The sequence below is a fragment of the Natator depressus genome, chromosome 4 (genome assembly GCF_965152275.1).
Source record: "Natator depressus isolate rNatDep1 chromosome 4, rNatDep2.hap1, whole genome shotgun sequence".
Lineage (NCBI taxonomy): Eukaryota > Metazoa > Chordata > Testudines > Cheloniidae > Natator > Natator depressus.
This window is the reverse complement of record NC_134237.1, coordinates 17,056,479-17,081,856: the sequence shown is the minus strand read 5'-3', so window position 1 is coordinate 17,081,856 and position 25,378 is coordinate 17,056,479. Positions and strand designations below refer to the sequence as shown.

Below are 25,378 nucleotides of genomic sequence, written 5' to 3'. Positions count from 1 at the left end.
AGGGTATTGGCCAGTTCTATATTGTTGTTAGTGGGTCTGAGCCAAAACTGTGGCTCCAAGTACTCATGAATTTTGGGGAAGTTTGGCTCAGTTCCACTGTGTTGCCTAACAGACACCCCAGATCTGCAGATCTGGGAACTTTGGGAAATTGAGGACTGAACTTTGTGGTTTGTGCTTTAATGATTAAAGGTTGGCCAGTTCTTAAGGGCTGGTTGTGCGTTGCCCGTAGTTGTGGCAGGAGGAGAGAGAAACTTTGCCTCTGTGGGGTAGAGGGCCATATTGGAACTCTTGCCTAGAGCATCTCCCAACTGGCTCTGCCTTGCCTCAGGAAGGGGAGGCTGGGGGTACGGAAAGTGTACATAGGATGTTCTACGCAAACCTGCCAGTGTTCGTTCTCTGCTCCTGCTGGCTTTTCTATGCGAAGCTGTTTAGCCAGAGCTGCCCAGCGGTGCCACCAATGTTACAGCTCCACTGGTCAATGGAACTACACCACTTTTCACCAGATGAAGATCTGGCTTTATAGGATTGATGGTGCCCTGGAAGAGCTGTATAAAGAAGTGTGTAAAAGGCCTCCAGCACCAGGTTGACTATTTGCTCTTCTTTTTGTGAGTGCAAGTATGCGCTACAAACATACAAGATTTCATTGCTTCCTAATATAAGTTTCCATGGGCACAAGGAAGCATCAGTGTTTCTAGAGCTCTAAGGAAAAATGTTTTAGATCTGGCACTGCCTATGCTGTGTGTACAGGCAGATATGAATCAAATTCAAATTTCTTGGATTAGAGTTTAGTGGTGCCAGCCCTGAATATATCCACAATGTTTGTAAAGCTATTTAACTGTGAAAATCCAATTGAATTAGAATATTCCCAAACACATCAGCTAAACGCCAGCAACCAAGACATGCTTTCAGTAGGAAATGTTTCCAATGTGCAGCATTACTGCTAAACTGGAAACTAGTGATCCATGGAACCAATTGGATTAGGTTCTGCTGAAACATTATGGATACGTTACTCCAATTACAAATTATTAAAATGCCTTATTTTCAATGCATGAATGCACTTGATTAAATAATTTTACATTGCATTAAGACATGGGTCTTGTACTCTTTAAAATCCATGATATTGAAATCATGTGCACAGATTTTAATTTAGCCTTTTCCATGGTTTTTCTGGCCACGGAACTCAAGTTTGTTCAACATCTCATTAATCCTCTTTGCCAATCCCTATTTCTAAGGCATCCTTCTGATATAACTGCTCATTTTATCTTTCTGTCTTTGCATCTGAGACCATCATTGACCTCAATTCTCAGTTACACTTGGGGTCTTCTACACCACTCTGATATTTACATGCTACGAGTGGTGTGAAGGGGCCATCCTTTGCAAAGGGTCAGTGGAGCTGTGACCGTTTCTACCATCTGAAGATCTGGCCCTGATAGGATTAAAGGTAAACTAGCAGAGCCATGCTTTATGCCATGTTAAATGTGCAACACCCCTGCTCTCTCATGCTCTGGTGTCTCTTAATCAGCTGTTTCCTATCATGCAGAACTTTATCAAATGTTCTGGCACATTTGGGATCCAAAGAAACACCCAGTAGAGATTAGAATGAAAACCTAGACCCATGAAGAGGAATTTGAAGCTTGTTTTCTGTGCTACTTTCCACCCACTTTGTATTCAGAATTTTTCATTGTTGTGCCACAATGTTCAAGAGCTAGTCTATATATTTTAAGCAACAGGAGAGTGTGGACTTTATTGGGGAACTAGTTAAAGTGCTATTGATACACGTTAAGATCTCATACCTTGGGATGTGAATTTTGAAGGTGCCGCAGGCTTCAGTAACGTGATAAATGTTCTGGTAGCTATGGGATGACCAGTGATCATTATTTTTCATTGATAAAACTTGTATGCAACCAGTGAAACCCTAAGAACTTTTGGAAATGGCGGCCCCAGGGAGCACTTAGCCATTGTTCAGGTTTATTTTTGTCACAAAATCACTTTAGTGTATTGATTTGCTGAAGGCTGAAGCCAATTTTATTTCCAAGATTTCTGAGATGTCTTGTTTCATGTGCTTTACTTGGCAATATCTTAAGTGTTTCCTTGACAGAAAGTTTCAGTTCCCTGCTAATAGCCATCATTTGTTACTAGAGAAAGGAGAACGGGGGACTAAGCTTTTCTCTGTAAGTGCACAGACTTTGCTATAAAAGGACTCAGTGGTTCTGAAGCTGATAAGGCAAAATAATCTGTAGAGAAGATGTGAGAGCATATTGTCAAAGGAGAGATTGACAGGCTAATAATGGTATTCCTGTGGCCTTACCCCTGGACAATCCGGTAGCTGTTTTAATCGTGACACAATAGAAAAGTCTTTTCTGCTTTAATGAGAGCTAATTAACTAGGTTCTACAAGCGGAAGGGTCATTTGAGAGTGGTTGTGATTGGGAAGGGAAAACATAACTGGTGATCCTGGGGACCCTCTAGAAAAAATATCACAAAGCTAGAAATCATTTTATTACTATGGCCTCCAGCGTGCAAATATTTATGGGAGTAACTTTGCACAGGAGTGGTCCGTTGACTTCAGTGTGTGTGTGTGTGTGTGTGTGTGTATTTAGATATGTATTAGAAAGATTATAGACTAGGTTGGTAGCACCCCTTATAAATATTGTTGCCAGACACTCCTCATTATAAAACTCTGTTTTCCGTTGCGTATAACTTTACAAAGCTTTAATCATTTGGGCTGACTACTGGGTGTCTGTGTAGAGCTGAAGTTTTTTGCAAAATTTCAGCCAAAATTGTTTGTCCATTCTCAAGAATAGGGCTAGAGAAAAATACATTGTTTGGCCTATGTTAAAAAATTATGGCAACCTTTTTTTATTTGAACAGCTCTAGTGCCCTCATGCTCTGGAGTGGGGACTTAAAATTTGGCAGGGAGGTGGCCTTTGTGCCAGGGACATGCCTTTTGCTTTCCCTGTGAAAATTATAAGCCTCTGATAAACTGCAGTTTGTCCTTGCTCATTAGAGACTTTGATTATAGCCCTAAAATCTCAGAAGATTCCATTCGGACCAAGCATGGTATGGGGGAAGTGTAACTTTTTGTAACCAATTAATGTTAAGTTGTTAAAGGTGCAATAAAACTCAACTTAGATTTCAAGTTCAAGCCTCTAGGCTGGTTACAGAAAACTTTAGTAGAGGACCACTAGGCAACACTTTGAATGATACAACCAAACTTCATTAAAAGAAAAGATGATTAGTTAAGCAAAGAGGCATGCAATTACCACTTACACAATACTACAATTATACTTTCACTTAAAGATGAAATAGTATTTTGATGGGCGATCAGTCTGCTGACAACAGAGCCTTATAATTGTGGATCCTAATGGTACCCTTTCGATATTAATTGCAGTACTCCTCCAAGTTAGCAAAATTATTCCTTTTTAATACTCTATTATAATATACTTAGGGCCCTACCAAATTCACACCATGAAAAATGCATCACGGACCATGAAATCTGATCTCCCCCTGTGAAATCTGGTCTTTTGTGTGCTTTTACCCCTATTTATACAGATTTCACCAGAGGGAGACCAGCATTTCTCAAATTGGGGGCTCTGACCCAAAAGGGAGTTGCAGGGGGGGTCACAAGATTATTTTAGGGGTGTCGCAGTATTTCCACCCTTACTTTTGCGCTGCCTTCAGATCTGGGCGGCTGGAGAGCGGCAGTTGTTACCATGGTACCATGCCATCCTTACTTCTGCGTTGCTGCTGGCGGTGTCCCTGTTTTCAGAGCTGGGCTCCTGGCAGCAGCTGCTGCTCTCCAGCTGCCCAGCTCCGAAGGCAGTGCGCTGCCAGCAGCAACGCAGAAGTAGGGGTAGCAACCGCCCCCTACAATAATCTTGAGGACCTTCCCCCCCCACCTGCCCGCCCACAACTCCTTTATGGGTCAGGACCACTACAATTACAACACCATGAAATTTCAGATTTCAATAGCTGAAATCATGTAATTTACGATTTAAAAAATCCTATGACTCTGGAATTGACCAAAATGGACCACGAATTTGGTAGGGCCCTAAATATACTAATTAACATTAAACTTTCATTTACCATAATTATATTTCCATGGCTTTATTTGGCTCTTTACATTATGCATTATTTCAATTAATATCTGCACCAATGTCCTTCCCATACTATCAATATAGACAGCATTTTAATACAACATTCACAATTCTCAAAAACACTCCTTAAAATCCTTTTTCAAACTGATTTTAACCAAAACATAATGACAACATAACCCTGCCTCATGTCATGAGAAAGTGAGAGTCAACCATAACACTCTGTCTCCATCTTATCTTGGATTTTTCTCACACTAGCAACTTGAATTTCCCATACTCCTTTACACTTAGACCCCAAATCTAACTTCTACTTATTCCTTAAATTAAATCATCTGAACTGTGAACTGAGGTGGAGAGCCTGGGCCTGATGGGCAAGGAGACCAGGAGCCAGAGAGGGAAATGGGAGAGGCATAGTTGGGCTGCAGGATGGTGGACACTGAGATCACTGGAGGAGCAGGGGGAGGGGAAGGACTGAGATTGGCTGGACAAGGAGACTGGGACTAGGAGTTCATGTGGGAGGAATGGGGCAGGGAAAAGACCTCTGACAAGGAGTTGGGGTTCAGGGGGAATACTGGGACTGGCTGGACAAAGAGAGTAGGGCAAGGAGCTGGGGAGGTGACGGGACAGAATCTGAGACTGAGTGAGCAGCCCTGGGAGGGAGATTGGAACTGGGAGCCAGTGGGGCACGGGGAGGGGAGAGACAGATTGGATGTGGGGAGCTCGCATTGGCTGGGCGAGGAGACTGGGGCCAGTGAGTTGGGACAGAAATGGGGGGACTGGGACTGGATGTAGGGAGGAGGAGGGATTGGGACTTAGAGAGAGAGCCCAGGGAGGGAGATGAAGTCTGGTGGGGCAAAGAAACAGGGACTGGGATAAGAAGCCTGACAGATGGAGACTGAGACCTGTAGGTGAGAAGAATAGGACTGCGCCAAGGAGCCAGTGGTGGGGAAGTGACAGGAGTGGGACATGAACAAGTTGGAGTGGATAGGGCAGAAAGGGTTAAGCACAGGGGGAAATGACAGAAGTCTGTTCCCACTAGAGCACACTCCCCTCGAGGCCCTGGAATGAAGCTCAAAATTCCTTAGTCTCACCAATCGTCTTGCTGTCAGTAGGTAACTGTGAAACCCTCCAGCAAAGTGTGTTTGTGTGTGTGTGTCTCAAACTAACTTGATATTTTTTTTGAGGAGGCTAGAAATTTGGTTGATAAAGGTAATAATGCTGAAGTAATATACTCAGACTTCTGTAAGGCATTTGACTTGGTATGACACAATATTTTGATTAAAAAACCGAGAACAATACAAAATCAACAAGCAAACGTGAAAGGGATTAAAAACTGGATAGCAGGTCTCAAAATGTAATTGTAAATGGGGAATAGTCACTGAGCAGGTGAGTTTTTTGTGGGGTTCCATGGAGATTGGTTCTTGCCCTAGATTATTTTTAACCTCTTTATCAATGACCTGGAAGAAAACATAAGATCATTACTGATAAAGTCTGCAAATGACACACAAATTGGGGGAGTGCTAAATAATAGAGAGGCCAGGTCATTGATACAAAGCAATGTGGATCGACTGGTAAATGAGGCACAAACAAGCAATGTATTCTAATATGGATAAGTGTAAATGGATCCAACTAGGAACAAAAAATGTAGCCCATAGTTACTCTATCTCGGGTAGCAGTAACTCTGAAAAAGACTTGGCAGTCGTGAGAGATGGTTAGTTGAACATGGGCTCCAAGAGTGAGACTGTGGCCAAAAGGGCTAACTTGGATGCACGAACAGGAATCTTGAATAGGAGTAGAGAGTTGGTTTATCTCTGTGTTTGACAGAGGGGTGACCACTGTTGGAATATTGTGTTCAGTTTTGGTGCTCATGATTCAAGAAGGATGTTGATAAATTGGAGAGGATTCACAGAGGAGCCACAAGCATGATTAAAGGATTGGAAAGCATGACTTAATGACTGAATTCTTTGAGTCTATCTATGTAGTTTAACAAAGAGAAAGTTAATGGGTGACTTGATCACAGTCTGTAAGTACCTCTATGGGAAATAAATATTGGATAATGGGCTCTTCGGTCTAGCAGACAAAGGTGTAATATGATTTAGTGTCTGAAAGTTGAAGCTAGATCTATTCAGATTGGAAATAAGATATACATTTTTAACAGTGAGGGTAATTAACCATTGGAACAATTTACCAAGGGTAGTGGTGGATTCTTCCTCACTGGCAATTTTTAAAATCAAGATTGGATGCTTTTTCTCAAAGACGTGCTCTATTTCAAACAGGAATTATGTTGAGGAAGTTCTTTGGCCTGTGATGTACTGGAGGGCCAAATAGATGATTACAGTGGTCCCTTCTGGCCTTGGAATGAATGAATCTATGAATCTTACCCTTTGGCTATCTTAACTATTCAGATTATAAGATCTCAGGGCAGATGTTGTCTCGCATTATGCATATGTAGTCCCTAGTAAAATGAGTCCTGGTCTCATTTGGGGTCTCTAGTCAGGGGTTCTCACAACAAAATTTTTGGTTGCCTCAGAGTATGGCCACCAACTCTTGCTGGTGGCCGCTCTGACAATTTTTCCTAGAACACTTTAATTAACTTTAGGAAAAACAAATAAATATACACATATACATGTCCAAATCATTGTAATTTATTCAGGTAGGGTGGTTTTTTTGCGGACACAATAATGTACAGTTGTCTCTATTCTTTATTGGACCTAAACAGAATAGAAACACAATAAGGTGCTTTGCACATTCTTTTCTCTTTTTGTTGTTTCTTTTGCTTGTTGGTTGCTTTTTAAAAAAAGACTTGATAGCTAGTAAGTTTGCTGCTGCGAAAAGTAATATTTGTATGTTTGTTAATATCGCTTTTCACAGCCTCCCAGCTAGCTAGTAAGTCTGCTGTGAAAAATGATATTAACAAAAATCAGTTTTCACAGCAAACTTACTCAGCCCTGGCAAACCAGGGGACAAACTAAGCCCTGGATGGGGAGGTCGGTAGGGAGGCAGCAGGGGCCAGAAGGGATGGATGGGTGGCTGGGGAAACAGCTGGGGCCAGGGGTGATGTGGGGCGGGGGAGGCCATGAGCCAAGGGCCGGCACCTGCTGCAGAGTGGCTAAGGTCCAGAGCCAGAACCCAAAGACCCGTGACCGGATCCTGCCCCCCAGCTACCCAGACTAAAGCCTGAACCTCACCACCGCCAGGAAGGTGGGGAACTCACTGGCTGCCAGTTCCTCTGGCATTTGTGGCTCCAGAGGGGGGCAGAGCTCAACCCCTGCTGGTGGCCCTGGGGGAGGCTCCACTGCTTTGCCGCCGACCTTCCGGTGCCCAGGAGGCTGTCATGCCCACAAGAAAAGCTCCTGGTGGCCACATGCAGCCACGGTGGCTGCATTTGAGAAATGCTGCTCTGGGTGCAACTGTGTAATACAAATAAGGAGATTGTTTGTTTGTTTGAACTCCGCAGTCCTTGTGTCATTTAAAAAATGCTTTGTCGTACAGCAATAACGTGTCTATCTCACATTCAGGGAACAATTTTGGACCCTCCTTGTAATCAACTGAAAACCCATTCGTTTCTGTGGATGGTATGCACAGACTCCAATGACCAATGGATTAAACCTGGGCCTTATACCACAAAAATTGTGACTTGAAATTCAGTGATTGGGGGGGGGGGGGATTATATTTTGATTACAAATTCTTCCTGATTTTTATTCTGCCAGCAGTCAAATAGATCACTGTATTCTCACCACTTAATTATTCTTATCAAGCAAAAATACTCTGCATTTGATTGGATTGGGATTTATCTGAATGAATTGCAGCCATCTGAAGTGTTGAACGTTTCCTGTTCAATGAGACGTCTCTGCTGTCTTGAGGCTGAGGAAGGAACACTCTGCAGCTGACATTTCAATAATTTAAAATACATTAAACGTTTGACAATACGGGAAAGGGGGCAGAGGGAGCAGGATTGCTATTTATAGTTATAGCTCAGGAAAAGGCAATACTTCCTCAAAGAGCGTCAAAAAGTGCAGTCATGCTCATTAGCCTGCATCCCCACTGTGCAAGCCAGCCTGCGGGGGAAGGGTGAGGTCACAAAAATGCAGAAAGAACAGCAGTGAGGATTCCTGCTACAATGGGAATACATCTGGAGCACTTCCTTGTGTGGGGTTTTTTTTTTTTTTTTTTTTGTGTATTGTGGCAGTGCCTCAGAGCCCCCATCCTGGGTCAGGACCAAATTGTGCTAGATAAGAACTAGAACTAGATAAGTTAATGGAAGAGGGTTCAAAAAAGAACTAGGTACGTTCATGGAGGATAGGTCCATCAATAGCTATTAGCCAGGATGGGCGGGAATGCAAAGCCATGCCCTGAAGTTGTCCCTAACTTCTGTTTGCCAGAAGCTGGGAATGGACAAAACGGGATGGATCACTTGATGATTACCTGTTCTGTTCATTTCCTCTGAAGCACCTGGCCAGTGTTGGAAGACAGGATACTGGGCTAGATGGACCTCTGGTCTGACCCAGTATGGCCGTTCTTATGTGCAAGGCACTGTACAAACACAGAACAAAAAGATGGTTTCTGCCCCAAAGAACGTACAGTTTCCTCCTTGATGGGCACATATCTCACAAATGCAGAAGTCCTGCAAGTCCAGAGCACACTTGAATTTACTATAGTCTTCCACTTTATGTCTAGCATTTATGTAGTAGTTTCATCTTCCAAGTATATCACAGACATTTTAATGACTAAATGATGCTGCCACGCTCCCGTGAGGTTGGCGAAGGCAGAAGTATTGTTTTTCACAATTTACTGATGAACAGTTGAGGCCAAGGGGTTAAACAGCTTGTGGAATGGCACAGAGGAATCATAGAATCATAGAATATCAGGGTTGGAGGGACCTCAGGAGGTCATCTAGTCCAACCCCCTGCTCAGAGCAGGACCAATCCCCAACTAACAAGCTAACAGCAGAGCTGGGATTTGAAGTTGGAAGCTCCTAGCCTGTGTTCACTCTGCTAGCCTACTCTTTTCTGTATGTCTGATGCTGGTGGGACATTCCCTGAGCTATGCCTTGCGCTGGGTGAACAACTGAGACTGTAGCAAGGAAGATTAATTCCAGAATGTTTTTCTCTCTTCCCCGCTGTACAACACACTATGGGCAATACTATTGGATGCTCCCCTGTTCTCCATCACTATTTGCTTTTAGGTTTACTAGCAAGTGCATAATAAAATACCTGCTAACTAGAGAAGGACAATAGTGTATGGGCTTCTGTGGATCCAGCTGCAGAAGACACATCTCCAAGAGCATGCCTTTTGCTTTGCTTTGAGCCCAAATTCTGCCTTCTGAGATGCCATTCAAGTTGGTAGGAATTTCATGCACGTATCTGGTGCAAAAGTTGACCCTAAATAGCTGGGGGTGGGTAGGGAATTAAAATGTTCCATTAGAGAGAGCCCACAGCACAATGAGGAGGCATGGTTTTGGTCCTCACTGTTTTTGTTGAGTTATCCTTCACTAGCTTCTGGGTTCTTTCATGCAGCCTTAATTGTTTTGAACTTTAATTAAACTCTCTCTGGGCTTTGGAAGCTCTTCATTGCTTAGGAAAGAAATTTTGATTGCTCGCTAGGCTTCCCCAGTGGCGCTCATGCCTCTTGTTGGAAACACGTGGGTTTGCGTAGGCCATGTAGTAAGTGCACAGGGCAACTTTACTGCCACATTAGGAAAAACTGTTCACTTTGTGGAAAGGACTTCTTCAGATGCTGGGAATCATTCTATAGGTGCTGGAGGCAGGGATGGGGTGGAGGCAAAGGTGGCTTTTTGGTGCCAGGAAGAGGCCTGCCCAGCCCCTGGCGTAAATTAGAACACACTATAACTTACACTTTGTTCCTATGGTGCTGTGTAGGCCCTGACAAGCAGAGACTCTTGTAGTGCAAGGTACTCTGGTCAAGCTCCCAGTTTAGCTCGTGTGCTGGAGATTGGAAGCAGGGATGATGTAGGGTCCTCACACCAGCTCCACAGCAGCTGGGCGTGTGTGGTGTGCAGGGATTTTCAGAGGCTCATTTCCACCTACTTCAAGGCCCTTTTATGTTGCCAGAGCAATGTGGTTTTTCCAGTATTCAGTAGACCCCAATCTCTTCCTACTGGCCCAGCTGATGTTGCTGAATTCTTTATGCCATGTATGGTAGAGATTAGGGGGGTGGACAAAGGCTAGCAGGCTGACCATCAAGACTGAAGTGATGGGTGACAACGACCTCTGCCTGTCTTACAGAGGAGAGGGTGCATGTGTCTACCATTTCTGATGCACGTGCACAGTCTGGAGGGTCTGATTTAGATGCTGCTGCTTTTCAGTCTTGGCTTCATGTCCGTACCATGACTCTCACTGCAGCACAGCTGGGTAAGAAAGCCCAGGGTTTTTCAGCTGATGCGCTCAGAAACCTGCTGGGGGTCTGTGGCTCCCTCCTTCCCAATATTTCTGTACAGGAATACATGGAATCTGATTTGATTCAACTTCCCGTAGCCCTCTTAGCTTTCTGCTCTTGCAGTTCCCTTCTACCTCGCTTTCTGGCTTCTCCATCAAATTCCAAATATTCGCTTTCCTGTGCAACTGTGTTTGAGGCTTCCTAGGTAATATTCCATGCAGACTTTGTGATTTTGGAGAATACTAAGCATTAGTCTCCAGGACATTAATTATCCATAAATGTGTGTGAATCCAGACTACATTAGTGTCCTACCTTAGACTTTTACATGCACTGAATTCATCATTAAATAATGCTGCACGAACAGCGCCTCCCAACCCTTTGCTCCAAAGTTATTCATAGATACAAGAGGTTGCATGCTTCAGCACGTGACATGTTACAGAGAGGGATGTTTAGCAGAGATACAGGCAGTTCAACTCACTTGTAATTTATATGCCAGTGAAACTAAACTATTCAAATGCCTCCAGCCCTTGGTGTCCTATCTCTCGGGATGAGCTACTCTGTGAACCAATACAGGTTACTGAGGTTATCTTTATTAAAAATTAGACGCATGCAACTCTACATTTCTGGTTGGTGAACATTCAGATTTTTTTAATCAGAATTATCAGATTTGGTATAATGGATACAGCATAATAAGCGACACACCTACAGCTTGACTATTATCAGTGTATTATTTACTCATGATAACTGTGCTTACTGAACATTCCTTTCAGTTAATTTTCTACTTAAATTTTGAGGGTTGGACAGCCATAAACAGTAACTCTGTGGAACGCTGTCGAAATGTCTTCAAGGGCAGCCCTTTCACAAAGAGTAAATCAGTGATGACACACGTTACTTCCAGTCTTCAAGAAATAATGTGGCAGCAGTACCATACATTACAGCTGCTTAAAATTTGTGAATCTTTTTACAAAAATGTATGCGAGAATTATTTGCCCTCATCTCCAAAAATTTCAATTTTCATGTACAATTTCAGGGGATTGAAAAATGTATTTGCAGTGAAGCATGTGGAAACCTGTAAGGCCATTTTTGCACTTGAGAATTCTGGAAAAGCTCTTAGAGCGAGAGATGGCTGAAAGCTGCTTGGTCTAGGATATAATATAAGGCGAGGAATCAGGAGATTTTGAGTTCTATTCCCACCTATGACCCTTGTTAGAATTAATATTAGCAAGCCTATGGTGTATAGCACTTTACAAGCATTATTTAGTTGTGAAGTAAGTAAATATAATCAGTCTTATTTCACTGTGAGGAAGTGGAGGCTAAGAGGTTATATCACCGAGGTCCTGTAACAAGTCAGGCATGCTAACCATGATTAAAATCCAGGTCTCCTGACTTATTATTCTATGTCTAATCCACCAGACCACAGCTCCCAGGCCTAGTAAATCACTTGATGGAAAACTTGCTCCTGTGTGCAGTGAATTAAGTGCATGGAGCCAAAGGGATCCTCCACTGACTGGCCTTAATACTATTATGGCAGGAATCACTGGAGCTGTTATATAGTCTTATGAGTTATATTTCTTAATTGACAAGTTCAGTTCATTGTTGGAAGAAATGCTGTGGTGTTAGTTTTATGATGCAGGATTTTTGCTGTCTGCCTTAACCAGAGTTAATTCTTGGGAGCTGGTCATTGGTTTGATGATATTCCTGGAAAAAAGGATTGCCTATGTGCTGTTGTGACCACCTCTGTTCCAAGACTGGTGTATATGGTGTAATCAAACAAAGATGCATTAAGAATATATCCAGACTCCAAGCCATTTATTTCTCCTTCCATGAAAAGTCAATCTGTGTGGCCTGACATCTGCTACTGCTTGGCAGAAAATAGACAACTCTATACAGGTACACACTGTAGCAATTTATAAAGACTATTTAGTACATAAATTAAATCAATTTTCATTTTCCTTCAGTTTACAGAACTGCTCTGGTTTTATGGAATTTTTACTAACTCAAAAACCAGGGGCATTTCACTGGGGAAAAAAGTGTGTGTTTAATATGTCATCCAGATCTAGTTAGGGCAGTTGCTGCTGCTTCCTTCCTCTCTAATTACTACATTGTTTCTGGTTAAATGAGGACTGAAATAGAGCTACTTGCAGTGTGCAAAGTTAAGCACATGCAGAAGTTTTTGCAGGATTGGGGCCTATATAAGTAACACAGGTGGTAGAGGTCTGGGTTTTTTGGAGTGCCAGGTCCTGGATGCTGTCACTGTCAAATGCAAAGTCTTGTGTATCTGGAACATAAGTGATGGCCAAAAATACTTAGCAGCTGTGGAATTGTTACAGGTTCTTGCATAAATGGCCAGTGAGCTCATTACATAATCCAAAATGAGAAAGGAAGGGGTGTTCCTATATGTACATTTATATAGTATTGAAGGAAAGAATGACAACTGGTTTTGGAAAAAAAAAAGTAATTATGAAAACGCCATCTCTCAACCACACACACAACATACTTTTAAAGTTTTTGCCTAATTCTGTGGGGACGGTGTCACATCTTTTTCCAAATGCAGAAAATCTCAACAAAGGTGAAATTCAGTCTTGGGAGGTACTCACGTAACCTCCATTGAAGTCGGTGGACGTTGTAGGCTTGTACTTGGGCAGAGCTTGATCCTATGATAGTAAGAGTCTAAAATTGTTACTATAGATTAGAGCAGTGGCTCTCAACCTTTCCAGACGACTATACTCCTTTTAGGAGTCAGATTTGTCTTGCGTACCCCCAAGTTTCACCTCACTTAAAAATGACTTGCTTACAAAATCAGACACAAAAATACAGAAGTGTCACAGTGAACTATTACTGAAAAATTGCTGACGTTCTCATTTTACCATATAATTATAAATCAGTTGGAATATAAATATTGCACTTACATGTCAGTGTTTAGTATATAGAGCAGTATAAACAAGTCATTGTCTGTATGCAATTTTAGTTTGTACTGACTTCGCTAGTGTTTTGTATGTAGTCTGTTGTAAAACTAGGCAAATATCTAGATGAGTTGATGTACCCCCTGGAAAAACTCTGCGTACCCCTAGGGATACACGTATCCCTGGTTGAGAGCCACTGGGTTAGAGCATCAATGCTCTGAGCCCTTCTGTGGCTGTATTTTTTTTATTAAAGCTTTTCTTTTATTACCGGTTGGTTCAATCAAGTCTGAAGAGACTTTGTTTTTGCAGGAGGTCCTCCAGGAGTAGCAAGAAGTGTAAACAATACACCTAGAACAGGAACTAATATTCAGCATGCCAGTCATGCCAGGTACTTCCTTCCTGCAGGAAGGCACAATGAGAATGAGGCTCAGACATCTTAATCTTAATAAAAAAGAAGAACATGGAGACAGACTCCTTATTTCTTTACTGGCGCACCATTTGTTTCAGCAGCATTTGCCAGGGCTATAAATACTTTACAACCAACTCTAAAATTTATTCCAATTAATGTGGGATCTTTTTCTTTTTCTTTTTTTAAAGTATAAAAGCCCAGCTGAGTGTTGGGGAATGTGGGGCTGGTGTATTTATACACATAAATTACTCCACAAAGATAGAGAGAACAAGATGGCACACACTGAGTAGCAAATAGCTCTGCAAGGCTCAGAGGCTGAAAACCAGACCCTGATCTTTCGAGTGGGTTTGTGTGGTTTTTTTGAGAATGTGCAGTGATTATTGCATGCAATGCGTCGGAGATTCCACTCTCCTGACGTTGCTTTTCCTTGCACCAGTGAAAGGGGGTACAGATATTGTTTCCACCGCCTTGCCAGATCCTGATTTTCTGTTACTACTTGTTTCCTTAAAAGGAAAATCTGAGAACAGTGTCAGTCACCTGAAAAATCATTTGGGGCTTCAAAGTGGGGCCTGTCATGATGGGCAAATATTGAGTATCTGATCCCATTGCAACAGCATGAGGATTGATGATGACCCTGGTCTCTCCACGCTTCCTCTGTGTTTAAATGTGGTACAGGCAGTAGAAGTGAAGATTTAGGCAAGAGACTTTAATCCATGAGAAGGGCTGATCCTGCAGCCCTTATGCAGGGAAGACATTACTTGATGTCTCTGAGAGAAATCCTGGGGAGCGGAACAAAGATTATGTGAAAGGGCTTTTATCTGTGCAGTGGTGGTGAGGGTCAGAGATGGGATGGGATAGAATCCACAACTACAGCTGGGCAGGCTGCCCAGGCAGCAGGGACATGGCAACTATGACGGGGCATTGAAGGGAGGAGACAGAGGAACTCAGGAAGTGACTCACTCCTACCCCAGTAGTTGTGTTGTGCATGAACTCACTGGCTACACTCCTTCCTCTTCCCAGGTTGCCCATGCCTTCCTCCTGTGTCAGGCACCTGCCATGGAGATATGGAAGCAGCGGATAGAGAATTCCTTCGCACGGGGACTGTGCTGGTTGTGCATAGTCATACAGCTAGTACACCACTTTCCAGCTGCCTTTGGGTTTTATACACCCACAGTGAGGCATTTCTGGATTTGGCCATCGGGTGAATGATGGCTGAATGAGGTCTTTGGCCAGATTTTCCAAAGTGCTAGCATCTAGCCGCTTTTATTAAGAACAATGAGAGCTGCTGGGTTCTGAACACTTCTCATCATCGGGCCCATGCTGTCTGAACCAGGTATGTGTCGGCCTCCTTTTCCCTTCTCCTCTACATTAGTCTTGATGCTCCTCTCTCTTTCTTTTTGTTTTGTAGTCCAGAAGTCAGTCCCGAATTGGCCTGAAGCAAAGCACCAAGCAGAAGGTATGTTCATTCTTTTGCTCAGTACTATGTCTGTCTTCTTCCTTAGTTTATAACGGCTGCATAGATTTCATGAGAAAAGAATTTCTGGTTTTCATGGCTACAGTTCCATGCTGCACAAAGATCCGTGGGGAAACAATGGAGAATTCTTTCAGCCAAGTAGATTTTATGGGGAGAAGCTGCTGGGGTTTAGGATCCCCCACACCTGCTGTTTCCCCATGATTAATGGCTATACCATTTAATCTCAAGAGCATTTCTGCGAAAATTAATGAAGAATGATTACCTCACACTGCCTAGTGCAGCAGCTCAATAGGTCACATGGAGTCGCACTGAAAAACGGAGCCCGGAAGAATTCTCTTGGAACCTTTGATTTACTGAGTGTTCAGCTGTGAGGCTGAGATGCAGTTTGTGGCCCTGTCACTCCTGACCAGTTACCAATAACTAAGAGTTAACAGGAGTATTCTATTGATCACATCTTGATCCCCACAGAATGAGCAAAATGAGTTGTGGGAGGTAGGATGCTGAATGGTTGGAAAAAGAGGAAGGACTATACTTGAGAGGGCTGAATGAAAAGGGGGTTTACTTCTTCCACAAAGTGGATGAGGCAGGTAGAAAGTGTGGTGTGCAGGGGGAGAGGGTTTGCCCTTCCTAGGTGATCAGGTTTATAGGTGTTCCAGCCTCTGCTTTGGGGAGCTGATAGGTTTGCTGAGGTCAGGAGCCAGATTCACTCTGTGTGTGTGTGTGTCTGTGTGTGTGTGTGTGTGTGTAAAAAGCACTCTCCTACACCTTCAGCAGCACCTGCTCTTGGAGAAACATGTGTCCATGGGAGAAGCCAGGCAGCAAGGACCTGGTCCCTAGGGTTACACCGGACAGGAACAGCTCTCTTTGAAAACTGGGCTCGATCCAATCCCCACCTTCTGAGGCTCCCTGGAAGATGTGGTGGAAGAGTGCATGACCCGGTCAGAGTCAGGGCCGGCTCCAGGCACCAGCATTCCAAGCAGGTTCTTGGGGTGGCAGTCCGTGTGCCGTCAAGGTGGCAACCTCTTTCCTCAGGCTGCCGTGGCGGCAATTCGGCGGCAGCTTCTGTCTTCAGACGTCCTGCCTGGGGCGGCAAAAACGGTAGAGCCGGCCCTGGTCAGAGTGGTTCAACTCCCTGGTAGGCTGGTAGAACTGGGTGGGAAAACTTTTGCTTGGACCCAGGTGTTCAGTGTTGTAAATCTTCTTCTTCTCCTCACCCCAATGCATCTTTAAACACACAGGGAGCAGTACAGCATTGCCATTCATTCCTGTTCATGGCTTGTTCCTCCATTAAGCCCCGCCGCATTTTGTCCCAAATACATTTTAAATATATACATTAAAAATAGTATTTGCAATATAAGTTTTGGGTTTTTTTGGTGGGTGGGAGGGTTGGTCTGACTCTCTTAACAGTATCTTTTGTCGTTATTCATTTGTATTCCAGTAGTGCCTGAGGACCCCAAATGAGATCAGAGCACTCCAAAAAGTAATTTTCCCCTTTGCTGATACTCACACCTTCTTGTCAACTGTTGGAAATGGGTGATGTCCACCTTGATTGCATTGGCCTCGTGAGCCCTACAAAAGTCATTTTCCTCCTTTGATATTCACCCCTTCTTGTCAACTCTTGAGACTCGGCCACTTCTACCTTAATTGAATTAGCCTCTTTAGCACTGACAACCCTTCCCCCCCCCCCCACTTGGTAAGGCAACTCCTGTCTTTTCATGTGCTGTAATATTTATACTGCTTTCTGTATTTTTCACTCCATGCATCCGATGAAGTGGGTTTTAGCCCACGAAAGCTTATGCCCAAATAAATTTGTTAGTCTCTAAGGTGCCTCAAGGACCCCTCGTTTTTGTTGATACAGACTAACATGGCTACCCCTCTGAAACAGTAAGAGATTTAACTCTTTGGAGCAGGGATTGTTTAAACAGGCAAGACAAAGGGTGGGAGTAAAGAAGTATCATTATCCCCATTTTATACATGGAGAACTGAGGCCCAGAATCATTTCTGCATGTTCTGCAGAATACTGATCCATTTTCATTTTTTAAAAAAGTAATTTTTAATCTGTAACATGCCAATAAAATGTGCACTGTACCCTATCAAGACAATAGAAAGAAACATCTATTTGCAAATGCCATTTTGCTCTAGTAAACTGGTGTGCAATATTGCTGGGACCATATTTATTTTTCCAAGTTTTATTGTTACCATCAGGATATGAATTGTTTTGTTTTATTGATTTAATATATTCAGAGATACATGTATTGGAAAGTCACTAGCTAAGACATTTGTCTCTGGAACTTGACTGATTTGTTGTGATATTGATTCTGCATTCCATTTTCCTTCTGTAAAATCAGATCCAATCTGACCTTGTCTCAATCTTGATTCCCACACAGTGAACAGAGCTCTGTTTTTAAATCAGATTTTAGGTAGGGGGCAATTGTACTCATTTTGGTTCAAGCACAAGCTTACTGATGTGTGGTTCAAGGCTTTACAAAAGCTGCTAATCTAAGCATGGCATGTTATAGAAAAAGCAGAGGAACAAGATGGCCAAGATTTTAAGAAGTTTTGATCTCTGATCTTCCCTCCAGCTTTACTTTAATCTTATCAAGTGTATTCCAGCTGTATATTGGGAAGCTTGAAAAGATCTATTCTGAACAAATTTTATTAGATGCTCTATTATTTCCAAACTAGATGTCTTGGCAGGGTGGAGGTGGAGGGTGAGGGTGGGGGTGGGAGTGGGGGTAAAGTGTACAACAGATACATGTGGTTAAAAAGCAGAACCTCCACTCTGAACCCCTGTGAATTTGTGGTCTGGATTTGATTTCGTATCATAACTCACTAGTGTGGTATTGGTTCTGACTGATCTAGGAATCTGTCTTCTGGTCTTTTTCAGATATAACCATAATCTAGCAACTCTGGGCTGGATCCTTTTTTGGTGTAAAATGGCATAACACCCCTGAAGTCCAATATACATGAGCTGAGGCTCTGTCCAAATATCCTCACCAAAGTCTGCTGAGTGTGGATAATGTCACAAGAATAGCTGATCTAATAAGATTTCTGCAAATAAACTTGGAAGTTCATCTTGCAAGGTTTTAGCCTTGCCAAACCTGAACCCAAACTCAACATCATGTTTGGCTTCAGACCACAAAACCTAATCCTAATCTGTATCGAAAACTGGATTGAAAAAACACCACCTTGAACTATGAAAGGGAGTATTGATTGGAATAAAACCTACTTGGGAAGAGTGGGGGGCCTATACCTGAAGAAGGACACAGAAATTCAGTCAGGTGCCCTGAACAACCCAGCTCACAAATATTATTAGTTTATATTTAATTTAGCTGATGCCCTAGACCTGTAATTCAAAGACAGTTTGCAGGCTGATTAATTTTCTTCACACTTAGTAGAACTCTTCTTCTTTGACTTTTGAGTAACCCTGACAATTTTTAAGTCAAACCACTTTTGCAAATCAAAGTCAAATGACGGTTAAAAATTGGGCTTTGGAAGAAATAAAGATGTGTCTCTTCATAGTTCTGTATTACGAGCAATGATACTCTTGAGACTCACGCAATGTACCACTTTTGTGTGGTTAAAAATAGAAAAAAATGAGCTCAAATTCAGACTGCTTCTCAGTGGTGTTAATTCTTAACACTTCTCTTCAAAGCAATGTAAAGCCTCTAGTTAATTAATCCTTACACACCCTGGTGAGGAGAGTAAGCCTGACCAACACTCATTTAAAGATGAAACTGAAGTAAAACAATTAAAGTACATTTTCTACACAATGGACGCTGATTTTGGGCGCCCAACTTCAGACACTTTCAATCTTACTTCAGAATTGCCAAACACTTTCAACTGCAGCTGATGTCAATGAGCCCCTGAAGTTCTCAGCACCTCAGAAAATTAGGTCTTAAATGTCTCAGGTTGGTTGTCCAAATATTAATGCAGCCCAGATCACTGGCCACTTTGGACCTAAGGGACTTGCTACAGTGGAGAGTCTGTCTGAAGATGGATGAGAACTGTGGCCTTGGTTGCTATTTCTGTGTTGGGATCACTAGATCAACCTTCTCCCAGCATATAGCAATCAGTAGATTTCCAAATTGCATTACCCAGCCCCAGTTCTACCCCATGTTTCCATGTCAAAGTGAATCCATTCTGCTATTAGCCCATTGGCCCAGTAGAGGGTTCTTTGCCATCCTGAGCTCTCTAATGCTAAAAGCAATTCAGTGGAGCTAGAAGAATACATAATTAGGCTAGGTCCCACACTAAGTTCCTGTTGTGTTCCCTGCCCCTCCTTCCACAGTTCTGCTCAGTAATTATGGAAACAGCCTGTTGTTTCAGATAGATTATACCCACTACAACATCAACAAAGGGGAGTTGTGCTCTTGTAACTCTGGTGAGATCCAAGGCAAGAAGTGGGTTATTCTAAACTGGTCCTGTGTTTCTCTGGGAAAGGAAAATATGCTGAGCAGTGTGGACTTACTTATTTAATATGTAACACAGTCACAGTGGGAATCTAATTTATTTCAGTGCAAGTCGCAAAAGTCCATGCAGTTATCCGTGCAACATGCTGTTGCAGCCTTCAGGAAAGACCGGTTCTGAGCTAAGTCCAGTGCCTTAGAATGACAGTCATACTTTTAAGGGCACTGGTGGAGCTGTGTCTACCAGGAGGAAAGGCTACCATTTGAGAACACATTACTGATTTATCAAAAAGATGGTCTGTGCTGCAGCCTTGCAGTGTACTGCACGCAATGCAGGGCTCTTCCTTTAGAGAAAGAGGAGAGGTGTTCATTAGCCACTGCCTCCAGAGAGTAAGGGGTTTTGTTGTGTGAGCTTAAATAGCCAGCGTCTCAGAATTTAAGCAAGCACCATGAAGCATGTTTGGTTTGTGCTTAAGATCTGCTTGTACAAGCCATCTTTTTGTTCTGTGTTAGTACAGCACCTAACACAACAGTCCATAAATAGGGCTTCTAGGCACTATGATGATATAAATAAATAATAATGTGTCCTTCGCTTGCGTGATCTACTGAGGATCTTGGGGCAGGACTGGACTCGAGGTACAAGGGGTGTGTAAGAAGTGCATGGAGAGATGGATGAATTAAAAAATCTTCCTTCCTGTGGGGGGAATCAAGTAACTCCTATTGGCTGCAGTGGGAGTTAAATCTCTTCCCATGGGAAAACAGTAAGACCAAATGCGGTCTGCTGGATAGGGGGCTGGCCAGGGTGTTGGAAGAGATGGATTCTGCTCCTGGGTCTACTGCTGTGCTATCTTGATGTTGGGCAAAATCATTTCACCTCTCTGCCTCAGTTTCCTCTCCCACCCTGCCTTATCTGTTTAGGTTGCAAGAGCTTTGGCAAAGGACACCTCTATTATATGGGTTTGTGCAGTGCCCAGCACTGTGGGGGCCACAAGGCACAATTGCAAATGTTAAATAAAAATAATCATTCTAGAATTTCAGAAATAAAGCCCTGCAGCTGCTTCAACCTCTGGAGAGTTTTGGAACTTGTGATACGCTACAAAGGAGCATTTACCAGTTCAGTTTTTATGGCATGGGGAAAAACGGTCTAGTTACATCATTTCCCCTTAGCTGGAAAGCTGTGGTTAGACCCCCTCAGTGATGATCTTCAGCCTCTTCCTAGGGTGTTTGTGTGCATGTCTCACACTCTTGTCTCCCCTGTGATAAATAAGGGAGTCAACATGTCTATGAAATGTATTATATCTTCATTTGTAGTCAATGACCATTTCTAAGGTTGTACAGCTGTAGCCTTTCTGTCGTAAGTGGCTGTACAGGGGCAGAGTTAAGGTTGTTTTTGCATATTCTCTCCCCTTTCAGAGACTTACCTCTGGAAGAAGTCAGGAGAGTAAAAGGAAAGAGTGGTTTGTCCTTTCATTTAACTTCAGGGTCAGCATCCCCATATTCTCTCTTGAATTGTACTCTCCCTCTCTTGTACATTGTGCTTATAGGGTTCTTTCTTTCCTTTCTTTCTTTCTTTCTTTCTTTCTTTCTTTCTTTCTTTCTTTCTTTCTTTCTTTCTTTCAACTGTTTGTTCAAAGATCCGTTCTGTTTTTTCAGGGCCTGGGCTTGTGAGGTGGCCGAAATGGGAGCTAAGGGAGCTCAGCACCTTACAAGACTAGGCCCTCAGTTCCCTAGGGCCATGCCATCCTGTCTCTCATTAAAAGCTAATACCTTTGCCCCTTTTCAGTCACAGTGGCTAGTCAAAGTTTTGTGTCCTGTGCAGCGGCGTACAGAGGAATAAAAATTTGGCCGCTTTTGGAGGGGCACTTTCCCCACCCCACGCGGCCAGAGGAGCTGCCTACCCTGGCTTCGGCCCTGGCGCACATAGAGCTGGCTCTTCCTTCCTCCCTCATGGCTCTGGGCTGGAAGAGCTGTCATCTCCTGCCCCGTCCCGAGAACAAGGAACTGGCACTTCCCGCTACGGCAGGTGGAGCTGGCTCTCCTCTCCCATCGCCCCAGGGCTGGTGGAGCTGTCCCTTGACACCGTGGCTCTCCCTCCCTGTCTTGGCAGCCCTGAGACAGGAGGAGTTTGCTCTCCCTGCTCTGGCCTCAGAGGAGTTCTGTGCCCCTGCTGACTGTGGGGGGGGCTATGCTTCTGCTCTCCCCCCCCCCACCCCCACCTCCCCACGCACGCTTCTGGTCCTGCAAATGTTCCAGATGGGGACAGAAATTGATAGTTTGGTGTTTTCCTTGATGTAATGTTTGTTTACAAGAAATGTATCAGGGTCTCCTTCTCCAAATGCCGGAGGAACTGGAAGCAAAGGAATAGTTTCTTAACTTCCAGCCTCAAGCCTCTTTAGCTAACACCAGACCAAAAAAACCTCTTTGTAGCTTCTTTTTCTAGGGTCATACACTGTATCCACAGGTTGCTGCATGGCTTGCTTGCTTTTTGCCTCAGTCTCTTTATCTTCTGTTTGTCTCAGTTTGTCTTTTTTATATGCACACTCTCACCCACCCACCAACGTGGGCATGATACTGAGTGGAACCCTTTGCCTGCGCTGGTCATTTCTGGGCAGACTCTCTTCGGCCTTATTTTAGGTGTGGCCCCTTCAGTGTTGCTTACAGATATCTTAAGGGAAAGACATGGTCTCATGTAATTATTAACAAGGTTTTAATTCATTAAAAGGTTTTACCCAGCTCATAACAACGTTAGAGTTCTTCGCTAACACTTACTTGGATAGGAAAGGAATGTTCTGTGTGTGTGTTCCCCTTTTGTGTTCCTTTTCCATGAATATCGCAGTGATTGAGTTAGTGAGAAGCACTGTTCACTGAGAAATTTGAATTTGTAGTTTGAACACTTCGAATTTGCAAACACAAATATTTGCACCGGAAACCTGATTTTATGGTACACTTATTCAGTCGGGAAGCAGAGACAATAGCAAGGATCATATAATTAAACCCTTTAGAGGTCAGTTTTCTGCTTCATCTCTTCAGTCCCTCATTGTCACAAGTCCTCTAGTCCAGTGGTTCTCAACCAGGGATCCAGGGAGCCATGAGCAGGTTTCCGGGGGGCCGCCAAGCATGGCCAGTGTTAGACTTGCTAGGGCCCAGGGTAGAAAGCTGAAGCCCTACCGCACAGGAGTGCAGCCCGGGCCCCAAGCCCCAGCACCTGGGGCTGAAGCCGAAGCCTGAGCAACTTAGCTTCATGGTGCCCACGGTGGCGTGGGGCCCAAGGCAATTGCCCTGCTTGCTGCCCCTTAACGCCAGCCCTGGCTTTTATGTGGAGAAAAACAGTGGTTGTGGCACAGGTGGGCTGTGGAGTTTTTTAGCATGCTGGGTGGGGGCCTGAGAAGGAAAAAGGTCGGGAACCCCTGCTCTAGCCTTCTCTTCCTTTCCCCCCATGGCTTTGCTTCCGCTTCCAGTCCTGTCAGATGTACTCCTCCACTTTAGTCCCGACATGGCGCCGCTGCTCACACCAATACTACATCTGTGACTCGTGCTCAGTCAAACCTAGCCAAGATGTCTTCAGTTTAGAACACTGCATAACCACAACAAACTGCTTCGGGACAATTTGCAGAGCAGGAACAAACAACAGAAATGATTCAGTGAATAATTTTGGATGATGAATATATTCAGCTACATAAGCTGCTTACAGATAATTTGTGAACAAAAACAAGCCAAATTCCTCAAATCCGTTATTCACTATGAATGATTTGCTCAGCTCTGTACATGTTTCACAGATGTCTTTGTGTTTCCAAATCTCTCTGTCCGTCTCTTGCTGCCTATACCCGCAAAGTCTTCAGTGTCTCTACTTCTTTCTTTTCTCACGTCTTTTTTGTTTGCAACCTCTTCTTTCTGAAGACATCACTTGCTGTATGTCTTCCCGGTAATTCTGTTTGCTCACAATACATTCTGATTCCTAGAAAGGGAGTAATTCCCTGGCATTAGCGTAGATCTGATTTATGAGACTTCTGAGCATTGTTTTACAATGTTCTCTTTAAAGAAAACCTGGTCACAAAACGTGGAAGTCTCTAAAAGATTTGATTCCCAAATTACATTTCAACCCCAGCTCAGTGGACTAACACACACACTTCCATCCCTAATAATACTGCTTTGTTTGTTCTGCATTTGTTAGTATGGTCTCTAGGAACAAGTATGGTCCTTCAGAAGCCACCTCCGCGTTTTACTCACATTACCCAGAAAATGCGTTGCTCAGTATTTCTGCCAGTAACGGTAGTAAGCTATTTGTTTAGAATACAACTCATCACAGAGTTAGCCCCTCTTTTAGCCAATCTTTCAGGATTTCAAGAATGTATTTGATATTCATGGGGAATTGCTGGGTGGTTTTTATGTTCATGTTGCTCCTGACCATTCAGTAATCATTGCTCAGCTCGTGAGAGTGGTTGCCTGAATCTTGCAGTATTTTTTTTCCTGCTTCCTGATTGGTGACTGAAACTCTTCCAACAGGAGAGTAATAATGAACTTACAGTGTCAATAATACAAAGAATAAATATTTGTGATAAAATATGAGAAACCTTTAGGATTCATGAAGATCTGATCATCAATTGATTAATTACGAATAAAGAATAATATGACCCTATTGGGACAGTCAGGGTCCAGACACTGCTGTGGGAAAACAGGGGGTCAGAACCCCAAAGAATAAGCAATTGAATCAACTGATTGTATACTATATTATTATACTATAAAAGTGTATAGAGTAAAGTCTTTTATGAAAGCTGGTGACATACTGGTGATTAATGTCATTGCGTGGTGTATGTATGGGTGGTGTGTAAAGAGTAGGTGTTCTGTAAATATGTTACTAAAATATGTTCAGACCAAGCAATCCAAGTGGAGCTGTTAAACAAATTTACCCTAGACAAAGGCATGTTGTTTATCTGTGTCTCCAATGTAATTTGAGCAAGGTGAGGCCAGCGATAATGGAAGTCCCTTTGTGTCTAAGGTACTGTGCCTTCTCACTGATGTCTGTCCGTGCCCGCCAGTGTAAGCTGCACTATGCACAGATGGAAGTGTCGAATTTACACGTCATGGTCTATATCGGGCAGATGCTTACATCTAAATGACATCGCTATAACTGAGTAGTAAACCTGTCCTGTTCAACGTACGTCATTTTTACTTCAGCTCAGAAAATCCACCCCACTGATCTATCTCTCTGTCTTCAGGAAGAGTGGATACTAGCCATGGGAATTTCAGAAATAATCAGGCAGGCCCAAAATTGGTAGGGCTGGCAATATTTCCCCTGTTCTCATGGTACTGCAAAGTCTTGGCCTAAAATACCACAGATCCAACAGACACACCTTGGACACTCCTCCCTGCTGCAAAGAATGCCAGCAAATGTACAAAACCAAATGCTTTCGCTGCCAAGCCTCAATCCACAAGGCTGAAACACTGCAGCTGCCCCTGAAGCGTTTCCTCCAGGCATCTTAAGGATTCACAGCTGAAAAGAAGAATGTGCTGGTGTGTCCCTATGCTGGGGGAAACGGATCAGTGGTTTAAGTGAGATGTGCAAAGCTGCAAACAGTGTATCAGGATGATGATGGAGTGATGCTGGACCTCCACTTATTACTGAGACTTGTCATTTCCTCCCTCTTCTCCTAAAGAGCAGGTGAACTTGGCAGCTTGGAGTTGAGGATGGGTTTT

The 25,378-nt window shown here is 43.3% G+C and overlaps 1 protein-coding gene across 1 annotated transcript in view; it reads left to right on the top strand.

Annotated features, from left to right (window-relative positions):
• Positions 1-25,378, top strand: part of RASGEF1B (RasGEF domain family member 1B) — a 328,835-nt gene that overhangs the window by 51,369 nt on the left and 252,088 nt on the right. The window contains exon 2 of the mRNA XM_074950472.1: positions 15,210-15,257. Within this exon, the coding sequence (XP_074806573.1) occupies positions 15,210-15,257 (48 nt within the window). The remainder of the gene's footprint in view (positions 1-15,209; positions 15,258-25,378) is intronic.